Here is a 23,578-nt window from a genome sequence, read left to right as displayed (position 1 = left end):
CTGTGAGTCTGCGGTACTGTGAGTCTGCTGTACTGTGAGTCTGCGGTACTGTGAGTCTGCGGTACTGTGAGTCTGTGGTAGTGTGAGTCTGCGGTACTGTGAGTCTGCGGTACTGTGAGTCTGTGGTACTGTGAGTCTGCGGTACTGTGAGTCTGAGGTACTGCTAGTCTGCGGTACTGTGAGTCTGCGGTACTGTGAGTCTGCGGTACTGTGAGTCTGCGGTACTGCTAGTCTGCTGTAGTGTGAGTCTGCGGTACTGTGAGTCTGCGGTACTGTGAGTCTGCGGTACTGTGAGTCTGCGGTATTGCTAGTCTGCTGTAGTGTGAGTCTGCTGAACTGCTAGTCTGCGGTACTGTGAGTCTGCGGTACTGTGAGTCTGCTGTACTGCTAGTCTGCTGTAGTGTGAGTCTGCTGAACTGCTAGTCTGTGGTACTGCTAGTCTGCTGTACTGTGAGTCTGCTGTAGTGTGAGTCTGCTGTACTGTGAGTCTGCTGTACTGCTAGTCTGCGGTACTGTGAGTCTGCGGTACTGTGAGTCTGCGGTACTGTGAGTCTGCTGTAGTGTGAGTCTGCGGTACTGTGAGTCTGCTGTACTGCTAGTCTGCGGTACTGTGAGTCTGCGGTACTGTGAGTCTGCGGTACTGTGAGTCTGCGGTACTGTGAGTCTGCTGTAGTGTGAGTCTGCTGTACTGTGAGTCTGCGGTACTGTGAGTCTGCTGTACTGTGAGTCTGCGGTACTGTGAGTCTGCGGTACTGTGAGTCTGCGGTACTGTGAGTCTGCGGTACTGTGAGTCTGCTGTAGTGTGAGTCTGCGGTACTGTGAGTCTGCGGTACTGTGAGTCTGCGGTACTGTGAGTCTGCGGTACTGTGAGTCTGCGGTACTGTGAGTCTGCGGTACTGTGAGTCTGAGGTACTGTGAGTCTGCTGTAGTGTGAGTCTGCGGTACTGTGAGTCTGCGGTACTGTGAGTCTGCGGTACTGTGAGTCTGCGGTACTGTGAGTCTGCGGTACTGTGAGTCTGCTGTAGTGTGAGTCTGCGGTACTGTGAGTCTGCGGTACTGTGAGTCTGCGGTACTGTGAGTCTGCTGTAGTGTGAGTCTGCAGTACTGTGAGTCTGCTGTAGTGTGAGTCTGCTGTACTGTGAGTCTGCGGTACTGTGAGTCTGCGGTACTGTGAGTCTGTGGTAGTGTGAGTCTGCGGTACTGTGAGTCTGCGGTACTGTGAGTCTGCGGTACTGCTAGTCTGCTGTACTGTGAGTCTGCGGTACTGTGAGTCTGCGGTACTGTGAGTCTGTGGTAGTGTGAGTCTGCGGTACTGCTAGTCTGCTGTAGTGTGAGTCTGCTGAACTGCTAGTCTGCGGTACTGTGAGTCTGCGGTACTGTGAGTCTGCTGTACTGCTAGTCTGCTGTAGTGTGAGTCTGCTGAACTGCTAGTCTGTGGTACTGCTAGTCTGCTGTACTGTGAGTCTGCTGTAGTGTGAGTCTGCTGTACTGTGAGTCTGCTGTACTGCTAGTCTGCGGTACTGTGAGTCTGCGGTACTGTGAGTCTGCGGTACTGTGAGTCTGCTGTAGTGTGAGTCTGCGGTACTGTGAGTCTGCTGTACTGCTAGTCTGCGGTACTGTGAGTCTGCGGTACTGTGAGTCTGCGGTACTGTGAGTCTGCGGTACTGTGAGTCTGCTGTAGTGTGAGTCTGCTGTACTGTGAGTCTGCGGTACTGTGAGTCTGCTGTACTGTGAGTCTGCGGTACTGTGAGTCTGCGGTACTGTGAGTCTGCGGTACTGTGAGTCTGCGGTACTGTGAGTCTGCTGTAGTGTGAGTCTGCGGTACTGTGAGTCTGCGGTACTGTGAGTCTGCGGTACTGTGAGTCTGCGGTACTGTGAGTCTGCGGTACTGTGAGTCTGCGGTACTGTGAGTCTGAGGTACTGTGAGTCTGCTGTAGTGTGAGTCTGCGGTACTGTGAGTCTGCGGTACTGTGAGTCTGCGGTACTGTGAGTCTGCGGTACTGTGAGTCTGCGGTACTGTGAGTCTGCTGTAGTGTGAGTCTGCGGTACTGTGAGTCTGCGGTACTGTGAGTCTGCGGTACTGTGAGTCTGCTGTAGTGTGAGTCTGCAGTACTGTGAGTCTGCTGTAGTGTGAGTCTGCTGTACTGTGAGTCTGCGGTACTGTGAGTCTGCGGTACTGCTAGTCTGCTGTACTGTGAGTCTGCGGTACTGTGAGTCTGCGGTACTGTGAGTCTGTGGTAGTGTGAGTCTGCGGTACTGTGAGTCTGCGGTACTGTGAGTCTGCGGTACTGCTAGTCTGCTGTACTGTGAGTCTGCGGTACTGTGAGTCTGCGGTACTGTGAGTCTGTGGTAGTGTGAGTCTGCGGTACTGTGAGTCTGCGGTACTGTGAGTCTGCGGTACTGTGAGTCTGTGGTAGTGTGAGTCTGCGGTACTGTGAGTCTGCGGTACTGTGAGTCTGCGGTACTGTGAGTCTGTGGTAGTGTGAGTCTGCGGTACTGTGAGTCTGCGGTACTGTGAGTCTGCGGTACTGTGAGTCTGTGGTAGTGTGAGTCTGCGGTACTGTGAGTCTGCGGTACTGTGAGTCTGTGGTAGTGTGAGTCTGCGGTACTGTGAGTCTGCGGTACTGTGAGTCTGCGGTACTGTGAGTCTGCGGTACTGTGAGTCTGCGGTACTGTGAGTCTGTGGTAGTGTGAGTCTGCGGTACTGTGAGTCTGCGGTACTGTGAGTCTGTGGTAGTGTGAGTCTGTGGTAGTGTGAGTCTGCGGTACTGTGAGTCTGCGGTACTGTGAGTCTGTGGTAGTGTGAGTCTGCGGTACTGTGAGTCTGCGGTACTGTGAGTCTGTGGTAGTGTATACTGCTCGGATGCTCCCTTGACATTCGGAACACTGTGAACATCATTCTTCAGGTTGAATCAGGCCTTTTTAACAATGTATAACACATCACCGCTCTTGCTGCTGGTGATTCTCTGATCCACCTCTACGCAGACGACACCATTCTGTATACTTCTGGACCTTCTTTGTAACAATGTATAACACATCATTGGGGTAGATTGTAGTTCATGTTCTTACTGCGTCTCAATTGGCACCCTATTCTCTATATAGTGCATCGCTTTGGTCAATAGTTTTATTATTTAGGGAATAGTGTGTCTTTTGCGATGCCTGTCATGTTCAGCCTGTGAGAAGTCCTGTTTTCTTTCCTCTGTTTCCAGTTTATTTCTATAACTTTGGCTGGAAGGACTATGGCGTGGCGTCCCTAACTACTATACTGGACATGGTCAAGGTGATGTCGTTCGCCATCCAGGAGGGAAAGATGGCCGTGCACTGTCACGCCGGCCTAGGGAGAACAGGTACATCAAATCTACCCAATCACAGCATCACTAAACCTATAAAGTCACATGGCTGGACAGGTACAGGACAGGTACATTATAATGGGCTGGGGAGGACAGTGTACATTATAATGGACTGGGGAGGACAGGGTACGTTATAATGGGCTGGGGAGGACAGGTTATGTTATAATGGACTGGGGAGGACAGGGTACGTTATAATGGGCTGGGGAGGACAGGTTATGTTATAATGGGCTGGGGAGGACAGGGTACGTTATAATGGGCTGGGGAGGACAGGGTACGTTATAATGGACTGGGGAGGACAGGTTATGTTATAATGGACTGTGGAGGACAGGTTATGTTATAATGGACTGGGGAGGACAGGTTATGTTATAATGGGCTGGGGAGGACAGGGTACGTTATAATGGGCTGGGGAGGACAGGGTACGTTATAATGGACTGGGGAGGACAGGTTATGTTATAATGGACTGTGGAGGACAGGTTATGTTATAATGGGCTGGGGAGGACAGGTTATGTTATAATGGACTGGGGAGGACAGGTTATGTTATAATGGACTGTGGAGGACAGGTTATGTTATAATGGGCTGGGGAGGACAGGGTACGTTATAATGGGCTGGGGAGGACAGGGTACGTTATAATGGACTGGGGAGGACAGGTTATGTTATAATGGACTGTGGAGGACAGGGTACGTTATAATGGGCTGGGGAGGACAGGGTACGTTATAATGGACTGGGGAGGACAGGTTATGTTATAATGGACTGTGGAGGACAGGTTATGTTATAATGGGCTGGGGAGGACAGGTTATGTTATAATGGACTGGGGAGGACAGGTTATGTTATAATGGACTGGGGAGGACAGGTTATGTTATAATGGGCTGGGGAGGACAGGGGAACGTTATAATGGACTGGGGAGGACAGGTTATGTTATAATGGGCTGGGGAGGACAGGGGAACGTTATAATGGACTGGGGAGGACAGGTTATGTTATAATGGACTGGGGAGGACAGGTTATGTTATAATGGGCTGGGGAGGACAGGGTACGTTATAATGGGCTGGGGAGGACAGGGTACGTTATAATGGACTGGGGAGGACAGGTTATGTTATAATGGACTGTGGAGGACAGGTTATGTTATAATGGACTGGGGAGGACAGGTTATGTTATAATGGGCTGGGGAGGACAGGTTATGTTATAATGGACTGGTGAGGACAGGGTACGTTATAATGGACTGGTGAGGACAGGGTACGTTATAATGGGCTGGGGAGGACAGGTTATGTTATAATGGACTGGGGAGGACAGGGTACGTTATAATGGACTGGGGCGGACAGGTTATGTTATAATGGACTGGGGAGGACAGGTTATGTTATAATTTGACTGTGGAGGACAGGTTATGTTATAATGGACTGGGGAGGACAGGTTATGTTATAATGGGCTGGGGAGGACAGGGGAACGTTATAATGGACTGGGGAGGACAGGTTATGTTATAATGGACTGGGGAGGACAGGGTACGTTATAATGGGCTGGGGAGGACAGGGGAACGTTATAATGGACTGGGGAGGACAGGTTATGTTATAATGGACTGGGGAGGACAGGTTATGTTATAATGGACTGTGGAGGACAGGTTATGTTATAATGGACTGGGGAGGACAGGGTACGTTATAATGGGCTGGGGAGGACAGGGGAACGTTATAATGGACTGGGGAGGACAGGTTATGTTATAATGGACTGGGGAGGACAGGTTATGTTATAATGGACTGTGGAGGACAGGTTATGTTATAATGGACTGGGGAGGACAGGTTATGTTATAATGGGCTGGGGAGGACAGGGGAACGTTATAATGGACTGGGGAGGACAGGTTATGTTATAATGGACTGGGGAGGACAGGTTATGTTATAATGGACTGTGGAGGACAGGTTATGTTATAATGGGCTGGGGAGGACAGGTTATGTTATAATGGACTGGGGAGGACAGGTTATGTTATAATGGACTGGGGAGGACAGGTTATGTTATAATGGGCTGGGGGGACAGGGGAACGTTATAATGGACTGGGGAGGACAGGTTATGTTATAATGGACTGGGGAGGACAGGTTATGTTATAATGGGCTGGGGAGGACAGGTTATGTTATAATGGGCTGGGGAGGACAGGGTACGTTATAATGGACTGGGGAGGACAGGTTATGTTATAATGGACTGTGGAGGACAGGTTATGTTATAATGGACTGGGGAGGACAGGTTATGTTATAATGGGCTGGGGAGGACAGGTTATGTTATAATGGACTGGTGAGGACAGGGTACGTTATAATGGACTGGTGAGGACAGGGTACGTTATAATGGGCTGGGGAGGACAGGTTATGTTATAATGGACTGGGGAGGACAGGGTACGTTATAATGGACTGTGGCGGACAGGTTATGTTATAATGGACTGGGGAGGACAGGTTATGTTATAATGGACTGTGGAGGACAGGTTATGTTATAATGGACTGGGGAGGACAGGTTATGTTATAATGGGCTGGGGAGGACAGGGGAACGTTATAATGGACTGGGGAGGACAGGTTATGTTATAATGGACTGGGGAGGACAGGGTACGTTATAATGGGCTGGGGAGGACAGGGGAACGTTATAATGGACTGGGGAGGACAGGTTATGTTATAATGGACTGGGGAGGACAGGGTACGTTATAATGGGCTGGGGAGGACAGGGGAACGTTATAATGGACTGGGGAGGACAGGTTATGTTATAATGGACTGGGGAGGACAGGTTATGTTATAATGGACTGTGGAGGACAGGTTATGTTATAATGGACTGGGGAGGACAGGGTACGTTATAATGGGCTGGGGAGGACAGGGGAACGTTATAATGGACTGGGGAGGACAGGGGAACGTTATAATGGGCTGTGGAGGACAGGTTATGTTATAATGGACTGTGGAGGACAGGTTATGTTATAATGGACTGGGGAGGACAGGGTACGTTATAATGGGCTGGGGAGGACAGGGTATGTTATAATGGACTGGGGAGGACAGGTTATGTTATAATGGGCTGTGGAGGACAGGTTATGTTATAATGGACTGTGGAGGACAGGTTATGTTATAATGGACTGGGGAGGACAGGGGAACGTTATAATGGGCTGTGGAGGACAGGTTATGTTATTATGGGCTGTGGAGGACAGGTACATTATAATGGACTGGGGTGGACAGGTACGTTATAATGGGCTGGGGTGGACAGGTTATGTTATAATGGGCTGGGGAGGACAGGGTACGTTATAATGGGCTGGGGAGGACAGGTTATGTTATAATGGACTGGGGAGGACAGGTTATGTTATAATGGGCTGGGGTGGACAGGTTATGTTATAATGGACTGGGGAGGACAGGTTATGTTATAATGGACTGGGGAGGACAGGTTATGTTATAATGGACTGGTGAGGACAGGGTACGTTATAATGGACTGGTGAGGACAGGTTATGTTATAATGGACTGGTGAGGACAGGTTATGTTATAATGCACTGGGGAGGACAGGTTATGTTATAATGGGCTGGGGAGGACAGGTTATGTTATAATGGACTGGGGAGGACAGGTTATGTTATAATGGGCTGTGGAGGACAAGTTATGTTATAATGGACTTGGAAGGACAGGTTACGTTATAATGGACTGTGGAGGACAGGTTACGTTATAATGGACAGGTTAGGTTATAATGGGCTGGGGAGGACAGGTTATGTTATAATGGGCTGGGGAGGACAGGTTATGTTATAATGGGCTGTGGAGGACAGGTTACGTTATAATGGACTGGGGAGGACAGGTTACGTTATAATGGACTGGGGAGGACAGGTTATGTTATAATGGACTGGGGAGGACAGGTTATGTTATAATGGACTGGGGAGGACAGGTTACGTTTTAATGGACTGGGGAGGACAGGTTATGTTATAATGGACTGGGGAGGACAGGTTACGTTATAATGGACTGGGGAGGACAGGTTATGTTATAATGGACTGGGGAGGACAGGTACGTTATAATGGACTGGGGAGGACAGGTTATGTTATAATGGACTGGTGAGGACAGGGTACGTTATAATGCACTGGGGAGGACAGTGTACGTTATAATGGGCTGGGGAGGACAGGTTATGTTATAATGGACTTGGAAGGACAGGTTACGTTATAATGGACAGGGTAGGTTATAATGGGCTGGGGCGGACAGGTTATGTTATAACGTGCTGTGGAGGACAGGTTATGTTATAACGGGCTGTGGAGGACAGGTACGTTATAATGGACTGGGGAGGACAGGTTATGTTATAATGGGCTGGGGAGGACAGGTTATGTTATAATGGACTGGGGAGGACAGGTTATGTTATAATGGACTGGGGAGGACAGGTTATGTTATAATGGACTGGGGAGGACAGGTTATGTTATAATGGACTGGGGAGGACAGGTTATGTTATAATGGACTGGGGAGGACAGGTTATGTTATAATGGACTGGGGAGGACAGGTTATGTTATAATGGACTGGGGAGGACAGGGTACGTTATAATGGACTGGGGAGGACAGGTTATGTTATAATGGACTGGGGAGGACAGGTTATGTTATAATGGACTGGGGAGGACAGGGTACGTTATAATGGACTGGGGAGGACAGGTTATGTTATAATGGACTGGGGAGGACTGGGTACGTTATAATGGGCTGGGGAGGACAGGTTATGTTATAATGGACAGGGTACATTATAATGGGCACGTTCGGACAGGTATATTATAATGGGCAGGTTAGGACAGGTATATTATAATGGACAGGTTAGGACAGGTATATTATAATGGGCTGGGGAGGACAGGTTATGTTATAATGGACTGGGGAGGACAGGTTATGTTATAATGGACTGGGGAGGACAGGTTACGTTATAATGCACTGGGGAGGACAGGTTATGTTATAATGGACTGGGGAGGACAGGGTACGTTATAATGCACTGGGGAGGACAGGTTACGTTATAATGGACTGGGGAGGACAGGTTATGTTATAATGGACTGGGGAGGACAGGGTACGTTATAATGCACTGGGGAGGACAGGTTATGTTATAATGCACTGGGGAGGACAGGTTATGTTATAATGGACTGGGGAGGACAGGGTACGTTATAATGGACTGGGGAGGACAGGTTATGTTATAATGGACTGGGGAGGACAGGTTATGTTATAATGGGCTGGGGAGGACAGGGTACGTTATAATGGACTGGGGAGGACAGGTTATGTTATAATGGACTGGGGAGGACAGGTTATGTTATAATGGACTGGGGAGGACAGGGTACGTTATAATGGACTGGGGAGGACAGGTTATGTTATAATGGACTGGGGAGGACAGGTTATGTTATAATGGACTGGGGAGGACAGGGTACGTTATAACGGACTGGGGAGGACAGGTTATGTTATAATGGACTGGGGAGGACTGGGTACGTTATAATGGGCTGGGGAGGACAGGTTATGTTATAATGGACCGGGTACATTATAATGGGCACGTCGTCGGACAGGTATATTATAATGGGCAGGTTAGGACAGGTATATTATAATGGACAGGTTAGGACAGGTATATTATAATGGGCTGGGGAGGACAGGTTATGTTATAATGGACTGGGGAGGACAGGTTATGTTATAATGGACTGGGGAGGACAGGTTACGTTATAATGCACTGGGGAGGACAGGTTATGTTATAATGGACTGGGGAGGACAGGGTACGTTATAATGCACTGGGGAGGACAGGTTACGTTATAATGGACTGGGGAGGACAGGTTATGTTATAATGGACTGGGGAGGACAGGGTACGTTATAATGCACTGGGGAGGACAGGTTATGTTATAATGGACTGGGGAGGACAGGTTATGTTATAATGGACTCGGGAGGACAGGGTACGTTATAATGCACTGGGGAGGACAGGTTATGTTATAATGGACTGGGGAGGACAGGGTACGTTATAATGGGCTGGGGAGGACAGGTTATGTTATAATGGACTGGGGAGGACAGGTTATGTTATAATGGGCTGGGGAGGACAGGGTACGTTATAATGGACTGGGGAGGACAGGTTATGTTATAATGGTCTGGGGAGGACAGGTTATGTTGTAATGGGCTGGGGAGGACAGGGTACGTTATAATGGACTGGGGAGGACAGGTTATGTTATAATGGACTGGGGAGGACAGGGTACATTATAATGGGCTGGGGAGGACAGGTTATGTTATAATGGGCTGTGGAGGACAGGGTACGTTATAATGGACTGGGGAGAACAGGGTACATTATAATGGACCGTGGAGGACACGGTACGTTATAATGGACTGGGGAGGACAGGTTAAGTTATAATGGGCTGGGGAGGACACGGTACGTTATAATGGACCGTGGAGGACACGGTACGTTATAATGGACTGGGGAGGACAGGTACGTTATAATTGGTTGGGAGGTGGACAGGTAAAGTACAGGTATGTTATAATGGACTGTGGAGGACAGGGGCAGGTTCGTTATGATGCAATGGGGAGGGCAGGTACATTACAGTGGGCTGGGGAGGACAGGTACTGGACAGGTACATGACAGGTACATTATAATGGGCTGGGGTGGACAGGTACAGGACAGGTACATTATAATGGGTTGGTGAGGACAGGTACAGGACAGGTACATTATAATGGGTTGGGGAGGACAGGTACAGGACAGGTACATTATAATGGGCTGGTGAGGACAGGTACAGGACAGGTACAGGACAGGTACATTATAATGGGCTGGGGAGGACAGGTACAGGACAGGTACATTATAATGGGCTGGGGTGGACAGGTACAGGACAGGTACATTATAATGGGCTGGGGAGGACAGGTACAGGACAGGAACATTATAATGGGTTGGGGAGGACAGGTACAGGACAGGTACATTATAATGGGCTGGGGAGGACAGGTACAGGACAGGTACATTATAATGGGCTGGGGAGGACAGGTACAGGACAGGTACATTATAATGGGTTGGGGAGGACAGGTACAGGACAGGTACAGGACAGGTACATTATAATGGGCTGGGGAGGACAGGTACAGGACAGGTACATTATAATGGGCTGGGGAGGACAGGTACAGGACAGGTACATTATAATGGGCTGGGGAGGACAGGTACGTATAATGGACTGGGGGTGACAGTTACGTTATGATGCGATGGGGAGGGCAGGTACAGGACAGGTACATTATAATGGGATGGGGAGGACAGGTACGTATAATGGGCTGGGGGGGACAGGTACGTTATGATGCGATGGGGAGGGCAGGTACAGGACAGGTACGTATAGTGGGCTGGGGGGGGGATAGGTACGTTATAATGCGATGGGGAGGGCAGGTACATGACAGGTACAGGACAGGTACATTATAATCGGATCGGGAGGAAAGTTACGTATAATGTGCTTGGGGGGACAGGTACATTATGATGCGATGGGGAGGGCAGGTACAGGACAGGTACAGGACAGGTACGTATAATGGGCTTGGGGGGACATGTACGTTATGATGCGATGGGGAGTGCAGGTACATTACAGTGGGCTGGGGAGGACAGGTACCTTTATTTAACTAGTTGCAGAGGGAGGTGTTTAGTCCCAGGGTCCTTAGCTTAGTGATGACCTTTGAGGGCACTATGGTGTTGAACCCTGAGCTGTAGTCAATGAACAGCATTCTCACACAGGTGTTCCTTTTGTCCAGGTGGGAAAGGGCAGTGTGGAATGCAATAGAGACTGCATCATCTGTGGATCTGTTGGGGCGGTATGCAAATTGGAGTGAGTCTATTTGTTTCTGGGATGATGGTGTTGGTGTGAGTCAAGACCAGCCTTTCAAAGCACTTCATGGCTACAGATGTGAGTGCTACGGGTCGGTAGTCATTTAGGCAGATTACCTTAGTGCCTTTGCCGAAGAACAATTTGGTGGTCTGCTTGAAACATGTTGGTATTACAGACTCGGACAGGGAGAGGTTTAAAATGTCAGTGAAGACACTTGCCAGTTGGTCAGCGCATGCTCTAAGTACACGTCCTGATAATCCATCTGGCCCTGCGGCTTTGTGAATGTTGACCTGTTTAAAGGTCTTACTCATATCGGCTGCGAAGAGCCTGATCACACAGTCTCCCGGAACAGCAGGTGCTATCATGTATGTTTCAGTGTTATTTGCCTCGAGAAACTAGCTCTTTACCGCTATGCTCTCTGTCGCCCAGTGGCTACTAGGATGCCACTGGTTGTTTACCAGGTGTGTTACTGTCTTTACCAAGTGTGTTACTGGTGTGTTTACCAGGAGTTTTGCTGTGTTTACCAGGTGTGTTTATGTGGTGTGTTACAGTGTTCACCTGTTACTGTGTTTACGTGGTGCGTTTCTGGGTTTACCAGGTGTGTTACTGTGTTTACGTGTTGTGTTTCTGGGTTTACCTGTTACTGTGTTTACCAGGTGTGTTTCTGGGTTTACCAGGTGTATTAGTGTTTACCTGTTACTGTGTTTACCAAGTGTGCCTCTGTGTTTACCAGGTGTGTTACTGTGTTTACCAGGTGTGTTTACGTGGTGTGTTACAGTGTTCACCTGTTACTGTGTTTACGTGGTGCGTTTCTGGGTTTACCAGGTGTGTTACTGTGTTTACCAGGTGTGTTACTGCGTTTACCTGTTACTGTGTTTACGTGGTGCGTTTCTGGGTTTACCAGGTGTGCTACTGTGTTTACCAGGTGTGTTACAGTGTTCACCTGTTACTGTGTTTACGTGGTGCGTTTCTGGGTTTACCAGGTGTGTTACTTTGTTTACCAGGTGTATTACTGTGTTTACCAGGTGTATTACTGTGTTTACCTGTTACTGTGTTTACCAGGTGTGTTTCTGAGTTTAACAGGTGTGTTACTGTGTTTACCAGGTGTATTACTGTGTTTACCTGTTACTGTATTTACCAGGTGTGTTACTGTGTTTACCAGGTGTGTTACTGTGTTTACCTGTTACTGTGTTTACCAGGTGTGCCTCTGTGTTTACCAGGTGTGTTACTGGTGTGTTACTCTATTTACCAGGTGTATTACTGGCGTGTTATCTGGTGTTCACCTCTCGTATGAGTGCGGACCAGGCCATCCTGTTTGTCAGAGCCAAGCGGCCCAACTCCATCCAGACCCGAGGCCAGCTGCTGTGTGTCCGGGAGTTCGCCCAGTTCCTGGTTCCGTTGAGGAACGTGTTCTCCTGCGCAGAACCCCGGGCCAACGCTGTTACGCTGTCCCAGTACCTGACTCGCCAACGCCACCTGCTGCACGGGTACGAGGCGCGGCAGATGAAGAACGTGCCAAAGATCGTCCAGCTGGTCTGCAAGGTCCTCCTGGACATCGCTGCCAATAGACAGGTAATACATTATTATGGTATAGAAGGGTAATACATTATTATGGTATTATAGACAGGTAATACATTATTATGGTATAATAGACAGGTAATACATTATTATGGTATAATAGACAGGTAATACATTGTTATAGTATAATAGACAGGCAATACATTATTATGGTATAGAAGGGTAATACATTATTATGGTATAATAGACAGGTAATACATTATTATGGTATCGAAGGGTAATACATTATTATGGTATTATAGACAGGTAATACATTATTATGGTATAATAGACAGGTAATACATTATTATGGTATAGAAGGGTAATACATTATTATGGTATTATAGACAGGTAATACATTATTATGGTATAGATGGGTAGTACATTATTATGGTATAATAGAGAGGTAATACATTATTATGGTATTATAGACAGGTAATACATTATTATGGTATAGATGGGTAGTACATTATTATGGTATAATAGACAGGTTATACATTATTATGGTATAATAGACAGGTAATACATTATTATGGTATAGATGGGTAGTACATTATTATGGTATAATAGACAGGTTATACATTATTATGGTATAATAGACAGGTTATACATTATTATGGTATAATAGACAGGTAATACATTATTATGGTATATAAGGGTAATACATTATTATGGTATAATAGACAGGTAATATATTCTTATGGTATAATAGACAGGTAATACATTATTATGGTGTAATAGACAGGTAATACATTATTATGGTGTAATAGACAGGTAATACATTATTGTGGTATAGACGGGTAATACATTATTATGTAATAGACAGGTAATACATTATTATGGTATAGAAGGGTAATACATTATTATGGTATAATAGACGGGTAATACATTATTATGGTATAATAGACAGGTAATACATTATTATGGTATAGAAGGGTAATACATTATTATGGTATTATAGACAGGTAATACATTATTATGGTATAGTCGTGTAATGCATTATTATGGTATAGATGGGTAGTACATTATTATGGTATTATAGACGGGTAATTCATTATTATGGTATAGAAGGTTAATACATTATTATGGTGTAATAGACAGGTAATACATTATTATGGTATAATAGACAGGGAATACATTATTATGGTATAGATGGGTAGTACATTATTATGGTATAATAGACAGGTAATACATTATTATGGTATAATAGACAGTTAATACATTATTATGGTATAGAAGGGTAATACATCATTATAGTATAATAGACAGGTAATACATTATTATGGTATAATAGACAGGTAATACATTATTATGGTATAGATGGGTAGTACATTATTATGGTATAATAGACAGGTAATACATTATTATGGTATTATAGACGGGGAATACATTATTATGGTATATAAGGGTAATACATTATTATGGTACAATAGACAGGTAATATATTATTATGGTATTATAGACAGGTAATACATTATTATGGTATAATAGACAGGTAATACATTATTATGGTATAGAAGGGTAATACATCATTATGGTATAATAGACAGGTAATACATTATTATGGTATAATAGACAGTTAATACATTATTATGGTATAGAAGGGTAATACATCATTATGGTATAATAGACAGGTAATACATTATTATGGTATAATAGACAGGTAATACATTATTATGGTATAGATGGGTAGTACATTATTATGGTACAATAGACAGGTAATATATTATTATGGTATTATAGACAGGTAATACATTATTATGGTATAATAGACAGGTAATACATTATTATGGTATTATAGACAGGTAATACATTATTATGGTATAGATGGGTAGTACATTATTATGGTACAATAGACAGGTAATATATTATTATGGTATTATAGACAAGTAATATATTATTATGGTATTATAGACAGGTAATACATTATTATGGTATAATAGACAGGTAATACATTATTATGGTATAATAGACAGGTAATACATTATTATGGTATAATAGACAGGTAATATATTATTATGGTATAATAGACAGGTAATACATTATTATGGTATAATAGACAGGTAATACATTATTATGGTATTATAGACAGGTAATACATTATTATGGTATAGATGGGTAGTACATTATTATGGTACAATAGACAGGTAATATATTATTATGGTATTATAGACAAGTAATATATTATTATGGTATTATAGACAAGTAATATATTATTATGGTATTATAGACAGGTAATACATTATTATGGTATAATAGACAGGTAATACATTATTATGGTATAATAGACAGGTAATATATTATTATGGTATAGATGGGTAGTACATTATTTTGGTATAATAGACAGGTAATACATTATTATGGTATTATAGACGGGTAATACATTATTATGGTATAATAGACAGGTAATATATTATTATGGTATAGATGGGTAGTACATTATTATGGTATAATAGACAGGTAATACATTATTATGGTATAATAGACAGGTAATACATTATTATGGTATAATAGACAGGTAATATATTATTATGGTATAGATGGGTAGTACATTATTTTGGTATAATAGACAGGTAATACATTATTATGGTATTATAGACGGGTAATTCATTATTATGGGATGTAAGGGTAATACATTATTATGGTATAGATGGGTAGTACATTATTATGGTATAGAAGGGTAATACATTATTATGGTATAATAGACAGGTAATACATTATTTCGGTATTATAGACGGGTAATACATTATTGTGGTATAGACGGGTAATACATTATTATGTAATAGACAGGTAATACATTATTATGGTATAGAAGGGTAATACATTATTATGGTATAGAAGGGTAATACATTATTATGGTATAATAGACGGGGACTACATTATTATGGTATAATAGACAGGTAATACATTATTATGGTATAGAAGGGTAATACATTATTATGGTATAATAGACGGGGACTACATTATTATGGTACAATAGACAGGTAATACATTATTATGGTATTATAGACAGTTAATACATTATTATGGTATAGATGGGTAGTACATTATTATGGTATAATAGACAGGTAATACATTATTATGGTATAATAGACAGGTAATACATTATTATGGTATAATAGACAGGTAATACATTATTATGGTATTATAGACAGGTAATACATTATTATGGTATAGAAGGGTAGTACATTATTATGGTATAATAGATAGGTAATACATTATTATGGTATAATAGACAGGTAATACATTATTATGGTGTAATAGACAGGTAATACATTATTATGATATTATAGACAGGTAATACATTATTATGGTATAGATGGGTAGTACATTATTATGGTACAATAGACAGGTAATATATTATTATGGTATTATAGACAGGTATAGACAGGTATACATTAATAGACAGGTAATACATTATTATGGTATTATAGACGGGGAATACATTATTATGGTATAGCAGGGTAATACATTATTATGGTACAATAGACAGGTAATATATTATTATGGTATTATAGACAGGTAATACATTATTATGGTATAATAGACAGGTAATACATTATTATGGTATATAAGGGTAATACATCATTATGGTATAATAGACAGGTAATACATTATTATGGTATAATAGATAGGTAATACATTATTATGGTATAGATGGGTAGTACATTATTATGGTACAATAGACAGGTAATATATTATTATGGTATTATAGACAGGTAATACATTATAATGGTATAATAGACAGGTAATACATTATTATGGTATAATAGACAGGTAATACATTATTATGGTATAATAGACAGGTAATACATTATTATGGTATAATAGACAGGTAATACATTATTATGGTATAGATGGGTAGTACATTATTATGGTATAGAAGGGTAATACATTATTATGGTATAATAGACAGGTAATACATTATTTCGGTATTATAGACGGGTAATACATTATTGTGGTATAGACGGGTAATACATTATTATGTAATAGACAGGTAATACATTATTATGGTATAGAAGGGTAATACATTATTATGGTATAATAGACGGGGACTACATTATTATGGTATAATAGACAGGTAATACATTATTATGGTATAATAGACAGGTAATACATTATTATGGTATAATAGACAGGTAATACATTATTATGGTATAATAGACAGGTAATACATTATTATGGTATTATAGACAGGTAATACATTATTATGGTATAGAAGGGTAGTACATTATTATGGTATAATAGACAGGTAATACATTATTATGGTATAATAGACAGGTAATACATTATTATGGTGTAATAGACAGGTAATACATTATTATGATATTATAGACAGGTAATACATTATTATGGTATAATAGACAGGTAATACGTTATTATGGTATAGATGGGTAGTACATTATTATGGTATAATAGACAGGTAATATATTATTATGGTATTATAGACAGGTATAGACAGGTATACATTAATAGACAGGTAATACATTATTATGGTATTATAGACGGGGAATACATTATTATGGTATAGAAGGGTAATACATTATTATGGTATAATAGACAGGTAATACATTATTATGGTATAGATGGGTAGTACATTATTATGGTATAATAGACAGGTAATACATTATTATGGTATAATAGACAGGTAATATATTATTATGGTATTATAGACAGGTAATACATTATTATGGTATAATAGACAGGTAATACATTATTATGGTATAGAAGGGTAATACATTATTATGGTATAATAGACAGGTAATACATTATTATGGTATAGATGGGTAGTACATTATTATGGTATAATAGACAGGTAGTACATTATTATGGTATAATAGACAGGTAATACATTATTATGGTATAGATGGGTAGTACATTATTATGGTATATGGTATTATGGTATCACATTGTGTCCATTTCAGATGGTTAAGCATTAAAGAATCGTCTCTGGCTTTGGTGGCTTAAGTCTTCGACAGTTCTTAGCGCCTTCTTCTGACACCGCCTGGTATAGAGGTCCTGGATGACCATGTTAATTCCTTTGTGATATCTACGCCGAGGAACTTGAAGCTCTTGACCCACTCTGCTACAGCCCAATCAATGTGGATGTGTGCTTGCTCGGCCCTTCTTTTCCTGTAGTCCACAATCAGCTCCTTTGAATTGCTGACGTTGAGGGAGAGGTTGTTGTCCTGGCATAGCAAGCTAGTGAGGGGAGGGGCACAGTAGCCATGTTGAGCACCAGGCAGACCGATTCAGAACTGTGTACCATACCTATCTATCAGTATAGGTCGGTTGGCCACCAGGCAGACCGAGTCAGAACTGTGTACCATGCCTATCTATCAGTATAGGTAGGTTGGCCACCATGCAGACCGAGTCAGAACTGTGTACTATGCCTATCTATCAGTATAGGTAGGTTGGACCACCAGGCAGACCGAGTCAGAACTGTGTACTATGCCTATCTATCAGTATAGGTAAGTTGGCCACCAGGCAGACCTAGTTAGAACTGTGTACTATGCCTATCTATCATCAATCAGAAGCTATATCTTGCAATTTCTTGGCTTGCAATGTTTCGCATCTTCAGTAAAGCAGGGCCTATCATCAATTAATAGGCTAGAATATTGAGCTGAGCGAGATGCAACGCTCCGCTCTCACACATTCACACACAGTATCTGCGCATGTGCACAGGTTGGCCTCACGCTGTTCACAGCGTGGTAGGCAGGGCACCAAGACAGCAGAGAAGTTAAGACATGCGATTCAATGCTCTTAGTTGTTGAGGGAATTGACCCACTATGCTGTTTACTTTCTGCATCTACATAAATAAATAAAAATACTGCATTTTGTTTAGGGATTTTTCTTAATGTTAAGGATCTCAATTTCGTTTAAATGTTTGCACACCTGATTATGATGATGATATTGTTGTAATTGAAGATGGTGGATGAGGAGGTGGTGGAGGAGGTGGTGGATGAGGAGGTGGTGGAGGAGGTGGTGGATGAGGAGGTGGTGGTGGAGGTGGTGGTGGTGGAGGTGGTGGATGAGGAGGTGGAGGAGGAGGTGGTGGAGGAGGTGGTGGATGAGGAGGTGGTGGAGGAGGAGGTGGTGGAGGAGGAGGTGGATGAGGAGGTGGTGGTGGAGGTGGTGGTGGTGGAGGTGGTGGAGGAGGAGGTGGATGAGGAGGTGGTGGTGGAGGTGGTGGTGGTGGAGGTGGTGGATGAGGAGGTGGAGGAGGAGGTGGTGGAGGAGGTGGTGGATGAGGAGGTGGTGGTGGAGGTGGTGGATGAGGAGGAGGTGGATGAGGAGGTGGTGGATGAGGAGGTGGTGGATGAGGAGGTGGTGGTGGAGGTGGTGGATGAGGAGGTGGTGGATGAGGAGGTGGTGGTGGAGGTTCCAGACCTGACTGATGATGATGATGATGTGATTGAAGGTGGTGGATGAGGAGGTGGTGGTGGAGGTTCCAGACCTGACTGTTGATGATGATGATGATGATGTGATTGAAGGTGGTGGTGGAGGAGGCGGTGTTGGAGGTTCCAGACCTGACTGTTGATGATGATGATGATGATGTGATTGAAGGTGGTGGTGGAGGAGGCGGTGTTGGAGGTTCCAGACCTGACGGCGGAGGTAGAGAAGACAGTGTCCCAGCAGGCCATCCAGCTGCTGGGGAAGGAGATGAGAGGGAAGGGCATCCCTGTGCCTTCACCCCGCCTGCCTTGTCCCCGCCCTGAGACAGCCCTAACCCAGCCTTGTCCCCGCCCTGAGACAGCCCTAACCCAGCCTTGTCCCCGCCCTGAGACAGCCCTAACCCAGCCTTGTCCCCGCCCTGAGACAGCCCTAACCCAGCCTTGTCCCCACCCTGAGACAGCCCTAACCCAGCCTTGTCCCCGCCCTGAGACAGCCCTAACCCAGCCTTGTCCCCGCCCTGAGACAGCCCTAACCCAGCCTTGTCCCCGCCCTGAGACAGCCCTAACCCAGCCTTGTCCCCGCCCTGAGACAGCCCTAACCCACACACTACACATGGAACGACCTCTCACTCCAAACCTAGCACTACTCCAGGAACCATCGTTACTCTTAGAGCCCACTCTCAGCCCAGCCCTGGCTCACGACCCGGTTCTGTCCAGTGACCAGGAGCTGGACCCTCTGTGGCAGCGGCAGAATGGGGTGGCAGCCTCCCTCCTGAAGCCTCTGCATCCGGGGAAACGCTTGCTGAGTTACAGTGACTCAGCCTTGTATAAGCTAGACCCCAGAAGAGACCCAGACCAGGAGCAGAACCAGAACCACATCTGGAGCATCCCTTGCGGCAATCCTCTGACCCAGCACCAGCTAGCCACAGCCTGGGAGCCCCCCACATCCCCTAGCCTCCCTCCACAGCACCACCCCTTCTCCATGGGAGAGCAGACAAGGGAGGAGAGGCGAGGAGGACAGGAAAGGAGTTCTAAGGCGAGTGATCACCACACCCAGAAGAACATGTCTCCTCTCTTCCAGCGACGGAAGCAGCTCTGCGAGGGCCAGCGAAGTCTGTCCTTTGGGTTTGGGGGTAGTCTGTCCAAGCCCTCGGGAGAAGAGCTGTCAGAGGGGAGGCCGTGGAGAGGAGACATGCCTGTGATGAGCCTTACAGGAGAGGAGTCTGTGTGTGGGGTAGACAGGGCTGGAGACAGAGAGGAAAGAGTGAGGGGGAAGGCTGGAGAAAAAGAGGACAGAGAGGAACGGAAGGACAGAGAGGACAGGGAGAGCCTGACAGAGGTCCCTGTCATCACCCTGTATGCTGAGCTGTCCCTGGAAGCCAGACGTCTGCTGGTGGCCAGAGCTCTGGCTTTGGGCCTGAATGATGAAGATCTCCACTACAAGGTCTCAGTGTGGCAGGTAAGACATGACAGTTTGACTGATGCTAGGTAAGACATGACAGTTTGACTGACGTGGTAGGTGTACATGACAGTTTGACTGATGCAAGGTAAGACATGACAGACAGTTTGACTGACGTGGTAGGTAAGACATGACAGTTTGACTGATGCTAGGTAAGACCTGACAGTTTGACTGACGTGGTAGGTAGGACATGACAGTTTGACTGACGTGGCAGGTAAGACATGACAGTTTGACTGATGCTAGGTAAGACATGACAGTTTGACTGACGTGGTAGGTAAGACATGACAGTTTGACTGATGCTAGGTAAGACCTGACAGTTTGACTGACGTGGTAGGTAGGACATGACAGTTTGACTGACGTGGCAGGTAAGACATGACAGTTTGACTGACGGTAGGTAGGACATGACAGTTTGACTGACGTGGCAGGTAAGACATGACAGTTTGACTGATGCTAGGTAAGACATGACAGTTTGACTGATGCTAGGTACGTCATGACAGTTTGACTGATGCTAGGTAAGTCATGACAGTTTGACTGATGCTAGGTAAGACATGACAGTTTGACTGATGCTAGGTAAGACATGACAGTTTGACTGACGTGGTAGGTAAGACATGACAGTTTGACTGACGTGGCAGGTAAGACATGACAGTTTGATTGATGCTAGGTAAGACATGACAGTTTGACTGATGCTAGGTAAGACATGACAGTTTGACTGATGCTAGGTAAGACATGACAGTTTGACAGATGGTAGGTAAGACATGACGGTTTGACTGATGCTAGGTAAGACATGACAGTTTGACAGATGGTAGGTAAGACATGACAGTTTGACTGATGCTAAGTAAGACATGACAGTTTGACTGATGCTAGGTAAGACATGCCGGTTTGACTGATGCTAGGTAAGACATGACAGTTTGACTGATGCTAGGTAAGACATGACAGTTTGACTGACGGTAGGTAAGACATGACAGTTTGACTGATGCTAGGTAAGACATGACAGTTTGACTGACTTTTCAGGTAAGACATGACAGTTTGTGTCATGTCTTGTTATGTCTGTTCCTGTCCTTTCTCTTCACTCTGTCTCTCTCTGCTGGTCTTTTTAGGTTACCTTCTCTGTCTCTCATTCTTCAGCTGTTCTACATCTCCCCTAACTAGCTCATTCACTCCTTCCCACCTGTTCTCTCTTCCCCCTCTGATTAGGTCTCTATTTCTCTCTCTGTTCCTGCTACTTTCAGTGTCTGATTCTTGTTTGTGTTTTTGATGCCAGAAGCAAGCTGTCGTCTCGTTTGCTTCCACCTTGTCCTATCCTGTCGGAGTCTGCCTGGCAGGTGCATCCTGCATTATACTAACGTTCTTTTTGTTCCATTGACTACGTTGGAAGAGGATTTATGCCATTCCTGTTTTTTCATTAAAGAACTCTGTTTTCTGTTAAAACCGCTTTTGGGTCTTCACTCAAGTACATAACAGAAGAATCAGACCAAGAATGGACCCAGCGGCTCCGGACCCTTTTCACTCCGCCGTCGAGATCCAGGGAGCGATGCTAGGCAGACACGAGGAGGAATTGTCTGCTGCTCGACATGCCGTTGAGACCCTGGCCGTCCAAGTCTCCGACCTCACAAGACAGGTTCACCAACTCCACCTCGATCCACCGCCCACTTCCAGGGTTTCCGAGTCTCCGGAGCCCAGGATCAACAACCCGCCGTGTTACTCTGGGGAGCCCACTGAGTGCCGCTCATTCCTCACTCAGTGTGATGTGGTGTTCTCTCTCCAGCCCAACACTTACTCCAGGAGCGCAGCCCGCATCGCCTACGTCATTTCTCTCCTTACCGGACGGGCGCGTGAGTGGGGCACGGCAATCTGGGAGGCGAGGGCTGAGTGTATTAACCAGTATCAGGACTTTAAGGAGGAGATGATACGGGTTTTTGACCGTTCTGTTTTTGGAGAGGAGGCTTCCAGGGCCCTGTCTTCCCTATGTCAGGGGAATCGATCCATAACGGATTATTCTATTGAGTTTCGCACTCGCTGCCTCTAGTGACTGGAACGAGCCGGCTTTGCTCGCTCGTTTTCTGGAGGGTCTCCTTGTCGAGGTTAAGGATGAGATCCTCTCCCGGGAGGTTCCTTCCAGTCTGGACTCCTTAATAGCTCTCGCTATTCGCATAGAGCGACGGTTTGATCTTCGTCGCCGAGCTCGTGGAAAGGAGCTCGCGTTCTCCGTTGCTCCCCTCTCCACATCACTGCCACCTGCCGCATCACTGCCACCCTCCTCCGCCGGCTCGGATGCTGAGCCTATGCAGCTGGGGGGTATCCGCATCTCGGCCAAGGAGAAGGAACGGAGAATCACCAATCGCCTCTGTCTCTACTGCGGCTCCGCTGGTCATTTTGTCACCTCATGTCCAGTAAAAGCCAGAGCTCATCAGTAAGAGGAGGGCTACTGGTGAGCGCAACTACTCAGGCCTCTCCTTCTGGATCACGCACTACCTTTCCGGTCCATCTCCGCTGGCCCGGTTCATCTGCTTCCTGCTGTGCCTTGATAGACTCTGGGGCGGAGGGCTGTTTTATGGACGAGACCTGGGCTCGGGAACATGACATTCCTCTCAGACAGTTAGGGAGCCCACGGCCTTGTTCGCTTTAGATGGTAGTTCTCTCCCCAAGATTCAGCGTGAGACGCTGCCTTTAACCCTCACTGTCTCTGGTAATCATAGCGAAACCATTTCTTTTTTAATTTTTCGTTCACCTTTTACACCTGTTGTTTTGGGTCATCCCTGGCTAGTGCGCCATAACCCTTCTATTAATTGGTCTAGTAATACTATCCTATCCTGGAATGTTTCGTGTCATGTGACCTGTTTAATGTCTGCTATCCCTCCTGTTTCCTCTGTCTCTTCTTCACAGGAGGAGCCTGGCGATTTGACAGGGGTGCCGGAGGAGTATCACGATCTGCGCACGGTGTTCAGTCGTTCCAAGGCCACTTCTCTCCCTCCACACCGGTCGTATGACTGTAGTATTGATCTCCTTCCGGGAACTACTCCCCCCGGGGTAGATTATACTCTCTGTCGGCTCCCGAACGTAAGGCTCTCGAGGATTATTTG

The 23,578-nt window shown here is 45.1% G+C and overlaps 1 protein-coding gene across 3 annotated transcripts in view; it reads left to right on the top strand.

The window, feature by feature from the left end:
• Positions 1 to 23,578, top strand: part of ptpdc1a (protein tyrosine phosphatase domain containing 1a) — a 90,866-nt gene that overhangs the window by 52,595 nt on the left and 14,693 nt on the right. For all 3 annotated transcript variants that reach the window (XM_064967375.1, XM_064967374.1, XM_064967373.1), the window contains 3 exons: positions 3,210 to 3,347; positions 12,340 to 12,659; positions 19,212 to 20,498. In XM_064967375.1, coding sequence (XP_064823447.1) covers positions 3,210 to 3,347; positions 12,340 to 12,659; positions 19,212 to 20,498 — 1,745 coding nt within the window. The remainder of the gene's footprint in view (positions 1 to 3,209; positions 3,348 to 12,339; positions 12,660 to 19,211; positions 20,499 to 23,578) is intronic.

Source organism: Oncorhynchus masou, chromosome 6 (genome assembly GCF_036934945.1).
Source record: "Oncorhynchus masou masou isolate Uvic2021 chromosome 6, UVic_Omas_1.1, whole genome shotgun sequence".
NCBI classification, from domain to species: domain Eukaryota; kingdom Metazoa; phylum Chordata; class Actinopteri; order Salmoniformes; family Salmonidae; genus Oncorhynchus; species Oncorhynchus masou.
Note: the sequence above shows the minus strand (reverse complement) of the source record. Positions and strands in the feature narration are given on the sequence as shown.